The 13303-nt window shown below is 48.2% G+C and overlaps 1 protein-coding gene across 1 annotated transcript in view; it reads left to right on the forward strand.

Annotated features, from left to right (window-relative positions):
* The first annotated feature begins 264 nt into the window (after positions 1–264).
* The window catches only part of SLC22A4 (solute carrier family 22 member 4), a 44996-nt gene continuing 31957 nt past the window's right edge, over positions 265–13303 (forward strand). Inside the window, exons 1-2 of the mRNA XM_047084388.1 lie at positions 265–867; positions 13040–13143. Coding sequence (XP_046940344.1) covers positions 475–867; positions 13040–13143 — 497 coding nt within the window. The 5' untranslated portion in view covers positions 265–474. The remainder of the gene's footprint in view (positions 868–13039; positions 13144–13303) is intronic.

The raw sequence follows: 13303 nt of genomic DNA on the forward strand, positions 1-13303 counted from the left end.
GGCTCCTGCCTTTCGCCCGCTCTCCCCTTCGGAGCTTCGGCCTGGGACCTCCGCACTTGGGGTCGCGGGCGACTTAGGGTGCGAGGGAGCGGAGCTTTGCCTCACCGGGCCGCTGGGAGCCCAGGGCGGCTCAGGCGCGGGGTCGCAAGGGCAGGGGGGCGGAGCACCAGGCGGAGCCGGCGGGGAGCCCCACCCCTCCCGCGCGGCCGCCCTCCACTCCCCTCCCCGCCCCTGCCGAGATGGGCGTGTGGTCCGTAGTGCCTCCCGTGGCGTCTAGCTTTGCGACCGGGAGAGTTCCAACGCACGCAGCCTGTTTCCCGGGAACCCTCCCCGGTCGTGGGCCCCAATTTCCCGCAGCCTTCCACGACTCCGAGAACGTTCTGACACCCTCGGGGAACGTTCTCTGCTGCACGACTCGGTACGGGGACCGCTTTTCGCACCCCTTGTTGCTGGGGCAGACAGACGGTGGGAAGCATGCGGGACTACGACGAGGTGACCGCCTTTCTGGGCGAGTGGGGGCCCTTCCAGCGCCTCATCTTCTTCCTGCTCAGCGCCAGCATCATCCCCAACGGCTTCAATGGAATGTCAGTCGTGTTCCTGGCCGCCACCCCGGAGCACCGCTGCCGGGTGCCCGACACCGCGAACCTGAGCAGCGCGTGGCGCAACCACAGTATCCCGCTGCGGCTGCAGGACGGTCGCGAGGTGCCTCACAGCTGCCGGCGCTACCGGCTGGCGGCGATCGCCAACTTCTCGGCCCTGGGGCTGGAGCCGGGGCGCGATGTGGATCTGGAGCAACTGGAGCAGGAGAGCTGCCTGGATGGCTGGGAGTTCAGCCAGGACATCTACCTGTCCACCATCGTGACTGAGGTGGGTGTGTGAATGATCCTTCATCTGCCTCATACCCCTTGAGACTCCCTGGCAGTGCCTGGGTCCGCGTTTCCCACTTGCAATCAAACCTGACTGGCAAGCAACTGGGTTACGCTTCTCAAACACGTGTGTGCTGCGCATGAGCAGGGCTCGAGTGAGGCTTATTCCTGAGCGGTCCAGTCTAATATGGAGGGGATGGAGCAGGGAGTGTTGTCGCCAACTGTCTTTCCCTTTTTGAGTTTCACAACAGATGAAATTGTTTCCCAAGAGGCCCAGTCCCAGGCTGCTCAGATGTACAGTCTGATTCAAGTTCCTGCTACTCACATGAGGAGGGGTGTGGGGATCTCTGCTGAACCCAAGTGCATACACAGAGAAGAGCCTTGTTGCATGGCAGGCTGTGGGCAGGTTTGACCTGTTTCCTGGCCACAGAGGTCTGGAAGAATCAAAGGGTCTACTGCTCTGCCATACACATTTTGGTGAAGCTTGGGGTCCTATCTTGAGGCTCCAATTTCTCTGAAAAGGAGCAGAGGACCTTCTGATGCTGACTGGCTACAGGGGCCACAGGAGCCATAACTCTGGCCCCAACGTACTGATAAAGAGACTGACTCACAGAGACTCTTCTGAGCATAGGATGCAGGGGCCGGCAGGGGTTCCAGTTTATGCCATTAGCACCTTAGGATCCTAAGTGGTTTGGTGGCAAGTTTTCTGTTTCAGGAGTCAGGCTACACACATACTTTGTCCCTTACACTTCTTGCTTCACATGTGCTATGGGCCACAAGATGCCGCGTCCTTCTGAGGGGGGCATACCCAGACCAGTTTCCTGCTGTTGATCAGACAGGTAGGATTTCCCAGCTTCTGGCCCTGCCCCTGCTCTATGTTCCTCCCAAGAAAAACCCCAGTGTGGCCCCTCTTAGTCCTTAATCCTCTTGTCTCAGACCAATGTAGCAATCATCAGACACCATGTCTGGCCTTATGCTGGGCACTAGGCTAAAGACAGTTGGGGTGTAGGGGCTGCTTTCAAAACTCACATGCCCCTGGGGCACACTGGCCAGGTTACAGAGAGGGCTAACATTAACTCTGGTTAGTAATAGGATTCTGGAGCCTGAATTCAAGTTTGGCTGACCTGCTGTGTGACCTGGAGCAGTATATTACTGTCTCTGTGCAGATAACAGGGTGAGGGAATACTCCAAGAAAAAGTGATAAAATTAGAGCTGAGTCTGGAAATATGAGTAGAACTTGCCCAAGCAAAGAACATGGCAGATTCTGTGGAAGGAATTCCCGTAGATCCAGGCAGTTGGTGTTCAGGGGATGACAGGTGAGGCTAGATATGCCTACAGAGATCATTTCACAGTGGTCACTGTAAAAATGTTGAGTAATTGACTTTATTCTGAGAGCAGTGAGGAAATAATAAGGGTTCTAAGCAAGGGGTAACATGGCCAGATTTGGGTTTTCAGCAGAAGCTTACTCTAGCTGCTATGAAAAGCAAGAAGACCAGTGAGGAATCTGTGGGAGTTTCCTTGGCAAGAGACTGGTGGCCAGCCAGGGGTGGTGGCTACAGGATCTATAGGACCTGTGGAAAGTGGGCTCAGCCTGTGACCCACCTCTGGATCCCCCAGCATTGCCACCAGGCCTACCTTGGACCCTGAAGTGACTGTGCTTCTCTGGCATTGATCCCCTAGCAGGGGCTCCTAGTGCCCACCCCCTTCCCACAGCCTGGTCCTGGGGTATCTAAGACTGGGGATCAGCTCACTCCACCTCAATTCCTGGAACTTGAGCTAAAGCTGGCCCCACTAGCTGCAGCCCCCCTAAAAGCTGGTCTGAACTCTTTTCTCTTCCTCGCTGGTGTCATTGACCTCATGGTGTGAAGGGTGGGTAGCTGCTCACCTTCAAGGCCATAGCTCCCCCTGTTGTGCCCTACTAAAGGATCCTGTGGGCACCTCTGGGGATGCACATCATCACACACTCACACGCAGAAAAAGGGTTTGCTTTTCTCAGCAGGCTTTCCCTTCCTTGCTTCTTTTTTGGTGGAAGAGTAAAATAAAAGACAAATGGATACTGGTGTTTGGAAGGAAGGAGAGGAGAAGCACCTCTGAGTAGGTGAGTAGGGGGAGGTGGTTCTCCACAGAGAGATGGTGACACAAGAAGAAGTTCTGGAGTCAGACTGGAGGGCCAGTTCTGAGCCCACCCCTAGCCACTTGGCTGACTTCAGCAGTTACATCACTTTTCAAAGCCTCAGTTTCCTTAACTACGAGAGGAGATACAAGCATGTGAAAATCTGCTCGACATTACTAATCAGTAAGGAAATGTAATCAACACCACAGTGAGATATCACCTCACACCCATTAGGATGGCTGTTATATGGAGAAATTGGAATTCTTGTGCACTGTTGGTAGGAGTGTAAAAAGGTGTAGCCACTATGAAAAACAGTATGGCAATTCCTCACAAAATTACAAGTAGTTTACAAGTTGGGAAAACTAGGCAGTCACTTCTGAGCTGGGTACCACTTCTCCCAGGCCCCATGCTCCAGAGGCCCTGTGAGAGCCTTTTTTTGGTAAGGACCAGCTTTCTGTGGCAGGCTGCCAGTGGCCTGAGGCAGGCATGCTGCTCCATCATCCAGGCTTCTGTCCTCTCCTGAAGTTGGCTGCATCCTCTAGGAATCCGTGGGTGGAGCTGCTGGTGGCTATGCCCTTGAGCATGATACAGCCTCCAGCAAAGGGCCTGGGCCTCTAGGGGCACTAGACTCGTGCCATCTTTCCTGGGACCTGGGGTCAGGGCACAGACAGAGGAGGACACACTGGTTCTCCACCCATAACCCAAAGGTATGAGGTAGGAACATGAGGGCCTCATCCTCTGCTAATAGGGCACTTATGGGAGACATTGGGAGTAGCAGAGGAGGGACGATGAAATAGACTAAGGTTGATATCTGGTTGCTACTACATGGGACTACATACCACAGGATGTGCCTCCTCTGAGGCCTGGGTGGCCTCTGGCAAAGGTGAAAACTTTGAGCAGTAGGCAGGCTTATGCAGTTTTCTTTCTGTCAGGCCTAGAAGCTACCAGGAAATGCTGCTGGTGAGTGTAGAGACTAGCAGCTTGGCTGTCAGGACAGCCTGAATATTATTAACCAAGTTCACACTCTAGCTCTCTGTCACATTCCAGAGGGGACAAGGTATGGGATCTACGCCTCCAGCCAACACCAGCAAGATTTTCAGAAAGATCTTGCACAGAAAACAAATAAAAGAGACTCAGGGGCTTCCCCTAGCTCTGATCTGAAATTGCTTCCCTGTTTGTTTATCAGCTGCCTCACCCCAAACAGTTTGTGCGTTGCCTCTCAGCTGTGCTCCTCTGACAATGGCCACCAGGATCTCAGAATGTGCTTTTGTCCGGAAGCTTCTTCACCCACATCTCCTGCCAAGTTTCTGGATAAACAAACTTTGTCCATCCCTCCTGGTGTACAACAGAACGCTCACACAGAGTCCAAGAGGTAGGGTGGTGTATTGACAAAAACAAGGCTCTGGCAGGGTGGGTCACAGGAGCTGCACATGCCTCTGAGTGGACTATAATTTCGTCCTGGCAGCAAGCTAAATTCACTTCATATTCCGGGCTAATGCAGAGCTGCCTTGTTATCTGAAACTTTGGTCTGGTTTTAAGTATGTCTCTGGAGCCCAAAAGAAGAGCAAGAAAAGCACGCATTTGGAGTAGAGATGGTGGAGAGAGATTGGAGGCTCTTGGGAAGGGCCAGGTTGACTCACATGCCCTAGCGATGGCCACAGATAGCCTGAGGCTGGCGGCTTTTGCTGTGTATTTGTAGGACTGGAGGTCAGGTTCACAGTGGCACCTTCCATAGCTTCCCCTCAGTGCTGGAGGGCTGATACAGACCCCATCTCACTCACTTCTGTTCCCAGAGTGGAGCCTAGGAGATGTGTGGTGGATCCGATGCCAGGCTGCACGGGGGAGAGCCAGGTCTCTGAGTCCCCTTCTCTTTCCTTTCAGGTGCCTCCACTCCCATCCTTACCACCCCACTCAAATTTTTGCTTTGGTTCAGCCTCTAGTGACCACAGAGCTCTCCACTGAGGCCTCCCCACCTATGGTTGTTTTTTCTTTACCTGTAATCTGAAGAAGGAAGGATACTGAGGACATTTTAAGGTTTAGTGCCCCCCTTCCCCCCCCCCCCCACCGCCACTATCCCCTGAGCTCCGAGTTGTAGAGGCTTTATTCCTGGTGAGTACAGCCAAGAGACTGGGGAATCCCATCCTCTACTTGGCTCCTACTCATATAGTGGCAGCTCAAGCCCAGATTCCACAGGCTGAGAATACTGGGGCCCTGGTTGTGCTTGTCCCAGATTGTTTGTAAGGTAAGATGTTCCATCCCAGGAGAGTCAAGCCGAAAAGGCAGAGGCTACCATCCTCACCCAGAATCCAATTCTGAGGGCCACTTTTCCTACTACTGGCTCTGGAGCAAGGGCTCAGAGATTTTGTCCAGGCGGACAGGTAGGCCATAAGAATGGAGCTCTGAAGCTGTCCCCACGGGAAATAACTGCATTTGTTAGAAGTTGAAGAAGAAAAACACTAATGTACACAGCTCAGAAGCTCAAAGAATTCCAAGTAGAAGAAACAAAAAGAGTTCCACACACAGATACATTATAGTAAAACTGCTGAGACCCAAAGACAAAGGTAAAGTTTTGAAAGCAGCAAAGAAAATATGACTTGTGACATACAAGGGAAGCCTGATAAGGTTTACCCTTGACTTCTCATCAGAAACAATGGAGGCCAGAAGCCAGTGGGTAACATATTCAAAATGCTGAAAGAAAAAAGATGTCAACCAAGAATCTTAGTTCTAGCAAAACTATCTTTCAAAAATGAAGTAAAGATATTCCCAAATACAAAAACGCACAACTGAGAGAAAGTTTTTACAACTTATTCTTCAGGAATAAGTTTTTTTAAATGAACAACTTAAGATCTGAAAACTAAAAAACATCTTTGAAAGAAATTAAAGAAGACATAAATAGGAGCACTTGGGTGGCTCAGTACATTAAAGGACTGACTCTCGATTTCATCTTGGGTCTTGATCACAGGGTTGTGGAATCAAGCCCCAAGTCAGGCTCTGTGCTGAGCATGGAGCCTGCTTGGGATTCTCTCGTTCTGCCCTCTCCTTCACGTGTGCACATGCACTGTCTTTCTCTCTCTCTCTCAAATTAAAAAAAAAAAAAAAAGGAAGACATAAATAAATGTGAAGACATGTCATGTTCTGCTCATGAAGTAGAAGTCATAATATTGTTAAGATAGCAGCACTTCTCAAATTTACCTATAGATTCAACACAAAATTTGTTCAGTATTATTAGTCATAAGGGAAATGAAAATTGAAACCACAATGAGACACTTAACACCCGTTGGGATGGTTAGAGTTAAAATGACATACAATAACAAGTGTTGGTAGGAAGATGGAGAACTGAAACCCTTGTTCATTGCTGTTGGGATTGTAAAATGGTGCAGCCACTTTAGAAAATAGTTTGGGAGTTTCTTGAAAGGTTAAATGTAGATTTATCACGACTTAGCAGTTCCACTCCTACGTATATACCCAAGAAAAATGAAAACATATATCCATACAAAATCTTGCCTGCAGAAATTCATGGCATCATTATTTTTTAATGTTTTTTTAAGTTTATTATTTATTTTTGAGGGAGGGGAGAAGGTCAGAGAGACACAATCCCAAGTAGGCTCTACACTATCAGAGCTGAGCCTGATGCAAGGCTCAAACTCACAAACCATGAGATCATGACCTGAGCTGAACCAAGAGTCAGATACTTAACCAACTGAGCCACCCAGGCACCCCCATGGCATCATTATTCATAAAAGCCATAAAGTGGAAACAACCCCATTGTCTATCAACTGATGACTGCTAAGTAAAATGTAGTCTATCCATACAGTGGTATATTATTCAACTGTAAAAAGGAAAGAAGTACTGATACATGCTAAAACAACATGAATGAACCTTGAAAACATTATGCTGAGTGAAAGAAGCCAGTCACAAAATACTACATATTGTATAGTTCCACTTAAATTAAATGTCCAGAATTGACAAATCCTTAGAGACAGAAAATATATTAGTGGTTGCCAGAGGCTGAGGAAAGAGAATGGGAAGTGACTGTTCATGGGTATGGGGTTTCTTTCAGAGGTGCTGAAAACGTTCTCAAATTAGATAGTGCTGATGGCTGCACAACTCTTCAAATAATGCCGAAAACCACTGAATTGTACACGTTACAAGAGTGAATTTTATGGTATGTAAATTGTATTTCAATGAACCTATTATAAACACAAAGAACAAAAAATCTAGATTTCCCCACCCCCATCCCCATCATGTGGCTGGGAAATTTCTAGCTTAGTCACAACAAAGTTATGAAAAAGAAATTGGAGTGGATGTGTATTCTGTTATTAACTAACTACTACTTCCTATTTTTCCCCTGGAATGAAACATGTAAGATGACACAATGGAAACCTATTTTTCATTCTTAAATGGACTATTGCTAGCTTTTCATTCACAGTAATCTCTGAGATTGATATCCATTTATAAAAGGATTTTATGCTTTCTGGTAAAAGCTTTTTTGGTTTTCGGTCACTGACGAAGAAGTTCTTATATCCAAGAATCTCTGTTGGCTAGTCAGGTTTAAGTGTAACCTGCTTTACTTATTCATTCATACTGTTTGTTCTAAGTCATGATTTTGCTGTGAGAACAAAGGCATGAGCTTAGTAGAAAGTGAATGACCATTTAATGAGGCCTGAAATGTGTCAGACACTGTGTTAAACACTGTACTTACATTTCCTGTGCTCATGACAACCCCAGGAAGGGGTATTCTTGTTACTTCTTTGAAGATGAGAAAGCAGGCTGATAGAGGTGGATGAATGCCCAAAATCACACAACCAGAAGTGGTAGAGCCCAAGAGAGCCTGTGCTCTTTGCTCAACATCAGGCTGCCTTCTGGAGTTCTCAGTATTATGGAGGTCACAGGGATACTCTTATCTTTATGTTCTTTTATGGCTTTGGTAAAGGGTAAAACTGCTAGCTAGACTGGCTACTTTCACAGTTCAAGGTTAAAGGTGATTTTCAAAGGACAGGGTGTGATACCATGCTTTTCCCCAAACTCATTTTCCATTACACCTGATTGTTCAGCATTCAGCATTCATTCATGAACAATTTGTTGAATATACACCATTTGCCTAGCCTGGTGCAAGCGTTAGTTATCTAAAATGATTACCTGATTGAGTTCAGGTTTTAGAACTCTGTCCATCTGAAAGAGGATGAGGAAGGGGTGTCTCTTTTTCTCTCTAGCCAGAGATCAAGGGCACAGTGGCCCAGAACAGAGCCTGCCCTGCCCGGGACTACTGGGCTCATGCATGCACATATGCACACCTGATCTGTCCTATAAAGTATGCTTGACCTTGAGCTTTGTGGAGGCAGCAACCATGTCTGTTTTGTGCCCCACACAGAGTCTGGCCCAGAGCAGGTGCTCAATGACGGTTGAATAAATAATTAAGCAATTCCTTTTACCAATCCACTAGAACTCGAGCTGGTTGCTTCATTGCCCTGTGCCTTCATTTCCTCATTTATAAAGTAGGGATAAAGAGAGTACTCATTTCACATGACAACCTTGAGATCCCATGAGATAATACAAGGCACACAATGAGCACCCAATACACTATAGTCAATGTTTCTGTGAAGGGGCATGAGAGACATGCGTTTCTATGCCAAGAGTGGCCTTCCGTCTTCTATTACCTTGTGACCTGGGTTTTTGTTTCTTAAAGCAAAGCTGAAGGGTGGCCCAGCTACAACGACTCACTCTGCTATGTTAAGGAATGTTAAGACCCTGAGGTCTAAGACCCTGGGGATGAGGCAGACATGGTAACCCTGAGAAGGCATATCTGGTGCCCCCACCCTACACAGCTTGGGCCAGTTAGTTCCTACATTACACTGTGTCCAATGTGTTGTGTGTGTGTGTGTGTGTGTGTGTGTGTGTGTGTGTGTGGTGGAGGAGGGGGTTATATTTTGGAAATTTTAGTGCTTGACCTGAAATCACAGCTCCAGAGCAACACCAGCCAGCTCCTCACTAGACCGTCCACCACTAGTCTCTGAGCAAATCACATTATGCATGTTTGTGTGTACATGTATGCACACATATGTGCAGAGACCCAAGGGACAGTTCTGTCTTATTTAAGAAAAGACTCTCTTCAGGACTCCTGGCTGACTCTGTTGATTGAGCGTCTGATTTCGGCTCAGGTCATGATCTCCCAAGTTTGTGGGTTTGAGCCCTGTGTTGGGCTTTGTGCTGACAGCTCAGAACCTGGAGCCTGCTTTGGATTCTGTGTGTGTGTGTGTGTGTGTGTGTGTGTGTGTGTGTGTGTGTGTCTGCCACTCCCCTGCTCGCTCTCTCTCTCTCTCTCTCTCAAAAATAAACATTAAAAATTTTTAAATAAATTTTTTTTTTAATTTTTTTTTTCCAACGTTTATTTATTTTTGGGACAGAGAGAGACAGAGCATGAACGGGGGAGGGGCAGAGAGAGAGGGAGACACAGAATCGGAAACAGGCTCCAGGCTCTGAGCCATCAGCCCAGAGCCCGATGCGGGGCTCGAACTCACGGACCGCGAGATCGTGACCTGGCTGAAGTCGGACGCTTAACCGACTGCGCCACCCAGGCGCCCCAAATAAATTTTTTATTTAAAAAATTTCTCTCAAAATAAACATTAAATAAAATAAACATTTTCCTATTAAAAAGATTTTTTTAAGACTATCTTCCACTCAGCCTACAATGTCATTGCTAACCACAGGGAGTTCCCTGGGCTCTGGCTAGTGGGGCACCAAGATGCACCCCTCAAGTCCCAAGGGGCTGGTCACAGGTAGGGCCTGGCCTCCACAATAGCCCCATGGAGAAAAGGGCCCTTCTTTAGGCTGGCAGCTGATTTCTAGGACTCTAGTCTCATGAGCTGCTGCTGGAACTTTGTCTACAAATCCTGTATCCTATTACTAGGTCTGCTTCAGCTTTCCAAACGGATTTTCTGGGCATAGTAACTTCTCAAGAGAGGGCCCAACCTTGGAATGAACCATGGGTAGCTATGATGTCCAGCTGCCTTCCTCTGCTGGGTATGAGCAGGAGTTCCAAAGGCCAAAAACACCCTCCATGAACCCGCAACAGGTGGATGCTGTGTGCACATGACTACCTCCTGTGCCACATGATGCTGATAGGGCTTCTTGGGCCCCTCTTCAGGGAAGAAGGGGGACCTAGAGCCATGGCTGTGTGGGCTCCAGTAGGAGAGCAATGGGGAGCTGGCCCTTAACCCATCCTTCCCAGCACCCCAATTCAGAACTTGTCCTGCTCCATTCCCTAAATGTACCAGGCTCGACCCCACTGCCAGGCCTTCTTTATGGGCATGCAAACTGTGCAGTCATATGGGGCTCCAAAGTTGTTTGTAATGCTCTGCTACTAACATCTTGAAATTCTTCATAGTTTTTGAACAAAGGGTCTTGCATTTTCAGATTGTACCAGGTAGCCAATCCTGCTCGCTACCTTTGCCATGTAATCCCTGGCTCCACATCTAACAGTCTTCCTCTTTCCTTTCTGTCTTTAAGTCTTTCTTTTTCCTTAATGTTTATTTATTTTTGAGAGAGAGAGAGAGAGCAGGAGAGGGGCAGAGAGAGACACACAGAATCCAAAGCAGGCTCCAGGCTCCAAGCTGTCAGCACAGAGCCCGACGCGGGGCTCAAATTCATGAATCGTGAGATCATGACCTGAGCTGAAGTCAGACGCTCAACTGACTGAGCCACCCAGGCGCCCCTGTCTTTAAGTTTTATTTATCCTACTCTAAGGCAAAATCCTGACAGAAAAATACTCAAAAACCACAAAGGAGAGCACATTTTCTTTGAAGAGCTTTTCTGCTTGACTGCAGATGGAATGGTGACAGTGAACAATAGACACATCAATACCCCTACCACACTTGAGAGTTTCTCAGCTCTGCCCAGCACTAAAGGCTGTGGTAGAGGTCTCTTGCCCTTGGTCCTAGTGTCTTCCATGAAGAATTATAGGGGATGGTATTTAATAAGCTCATTTGCCTGACCTTTGGAGTTCTTGTCCAAAGCATGACATGGGTGCAAGGTTGGTACAAGATCAAGCCTGAGCTGGTATCTAGCAAGCCCATTTACTGCTATGACTTCAGACAAACCCAGTCTCAGAACCTCAGTTCACTCTTACACAAAGCAGGCAAAACAACATGTTAGGAGGCTTTGGAGTCTCAGTTTTATGAATCTGTGTGCTGGGGCAGATTCCAAGCTCTTTTCTGACACCTTGGCTAGTGATTTTTCAGAAGTGGGTGGCCACTAATTCAGGTGTATGTCCTGTCTATGCCTTCTAACCCATGGCATGACAGGGCACATGAATCCAGGCATACAGTTTTGGAGGGTTTGTGCCCTTTCCCCTGAAGCCCATTCAGGAACCCCAGTTGAAGAAAAACTGTACTCTGGACATGGTCTCAGATTCATCCTCTGCTTGTGCCTGGGGGACAGAGAGTCAAGTTCCTGGCCCACTTTGTTTTTCCTCTGCAGAGCTATGCTTGGGCTTTCTGCCTGTAGCCAGGATCGTGGGTGCCAGGAGAGGCGGCCTCATGAATCTTGTTATTGTCTTTAGGACGGGAGTGTTCTCAAGGACCTTATCCTCAACATCACAGCGTGACCCCTTTGTGGAAGGAAGTCTACAGGAGAGACTTCTCTCAGGTCTTAGTACTTAGAAAAACTAAATTCTGCAGAACGAGTATATCACTTTGCCTATGGGGATCCTGCGAGCTGAGCCACAGGGATCTTCAGAGCTGGATTTCAGAGCGTCTCTGGCAAGCATGCAGGCCCCTGGGCAGGACAGCTGGCTGTGGGTCTAATCCTGGCTTGGTTATTTTGCAACCCTTCCTCCCCTCTGTTGTGTGCCCTGACTCCTTAGCCTTTTGTTTTACACTTTTCTCTTGGATGCGTCCTGCTGGAGACTGAAGTGTGATATAAATATGTGAATTCGTTTTTAAATCTATTTTAGGGAAGTTGTGAGGATTAAGAACTGAACTGCTTAATGAATGTCATGGAAGCAGTTCTACCACCAAGTGGAGGGGGGATTGGGTAGGAGGCAGGGGGTTTTCCTGTAGACTGGATCATCTTGCCACACATAGCAATCCCTTGACCCAGAGCCCCCAAAATATCTATGGGTATCTGCAGTATATATGTGTATGTGGATGTATATATTTCATATATACATATATATACATACATATACACATATATTTCATTCATATATATATATTTGAAAGCTCACTGAGCACACTTTGAAATCTTTGCAACTTCCCTTGAAATTGTGCTGACTTGACTAAATTGAAGAGCTGGGAGCTGAAATTCCTGCTGAAGCCCTCATGTTATGGATCTACCAGCAGGGACTTGTTAGGGGTGTGACAGCCCACAGGCCCTGGGGAATTGGAGGAACCACCTTTCTGGAAAGGCTGGGTAGGAAGGGTAGGAAAGAGTGTGGAGGAGTGTAGAGGGGAGATAAGGGGTGCTGGGGAGGTATAGATACCCACCCCCCACCACACAGTGGATCCTGAATTTAGGCTCCAAACTCAGCCTATGGTGTGAATAGAGCAGTGAACACAGGGTTTTCTGGAGGAGTCTGTTCAGAAAATATAATCATAGACCACTTGCACTTTTCAACAAGGCAGAGGAAACTTCTATGCCTGGACCAAGGGACCAGGCCCTCTTCCCTGCCCCTGGGGAGTTTCAAACACCTTCCCTCCATGCTTGGATGCCTTCTGAAGCAGAAATACTACCTTGCTTCATACTGCTTCACGGCTGAGGGGTCACCGGTCACAGCCGTGGCCTCGGCTAGCTTTTTGCTATGGGACACAAGAAGAGCCAAGGCATTACCCTCCCTTACCTGGAGAAGAGGAAGGTGAATCTCAGGGAGGGCAGTGACTTGCCCCAGTAAGTGCTAGAGTCAAGAGTCAACCCCAGGGTGAGACCTAGGCCCTTAGCACAAAGTTGACAGCCTGTCACAGGGGAGGAGAACCTTTTCCAGCTGCCATGCTACTCCCTCAGATCTGGGCTGGGACTGGGCCTGCTGGAGGGCCAGGTCCATACTTCATGTTGTCTTCTCTGACAGTGGAGTCTAGTGTGTGAAGATGACTGGAAGACGCCCCTCACCTCCTCCCTGTTCTTCCTGGGTGTGCTCTTTGGCTCCTTCGTGTCCGGGCAGCTATCAGACAGGTAAGGAGGCTGGGAGGGAGAAAGGGTGGGATAGAGCCCCTTGTCCATTCACTATCTGTCTGGGAGTTGAACTGAATTTTGGGTATTTCTACCCAGAGAAAGAGAGGCCCCTCATACCAACAAGTCAGTGCAAGGAGGAGCCCTAATGTCTCACATCTTC

The sequence above is a fragment of the Lynx rufus genome, unplaced genomic scaffold (assembly GCF_022079265.1).
Source record: "Lynx rufus isolate CCGP_SWC_20201006 ecotype Redwood Valley unplaced genomic scaffold, mLynRuf1.p SCAF_1, whole genome shotgun sequence".
NCBI classification, from domain to species: domain Eukaryota; kingdom Metazoa; phylum Chordata; class Mammalia; order Carnivora; family Felidae; genus Lynx; species Lynx rufus.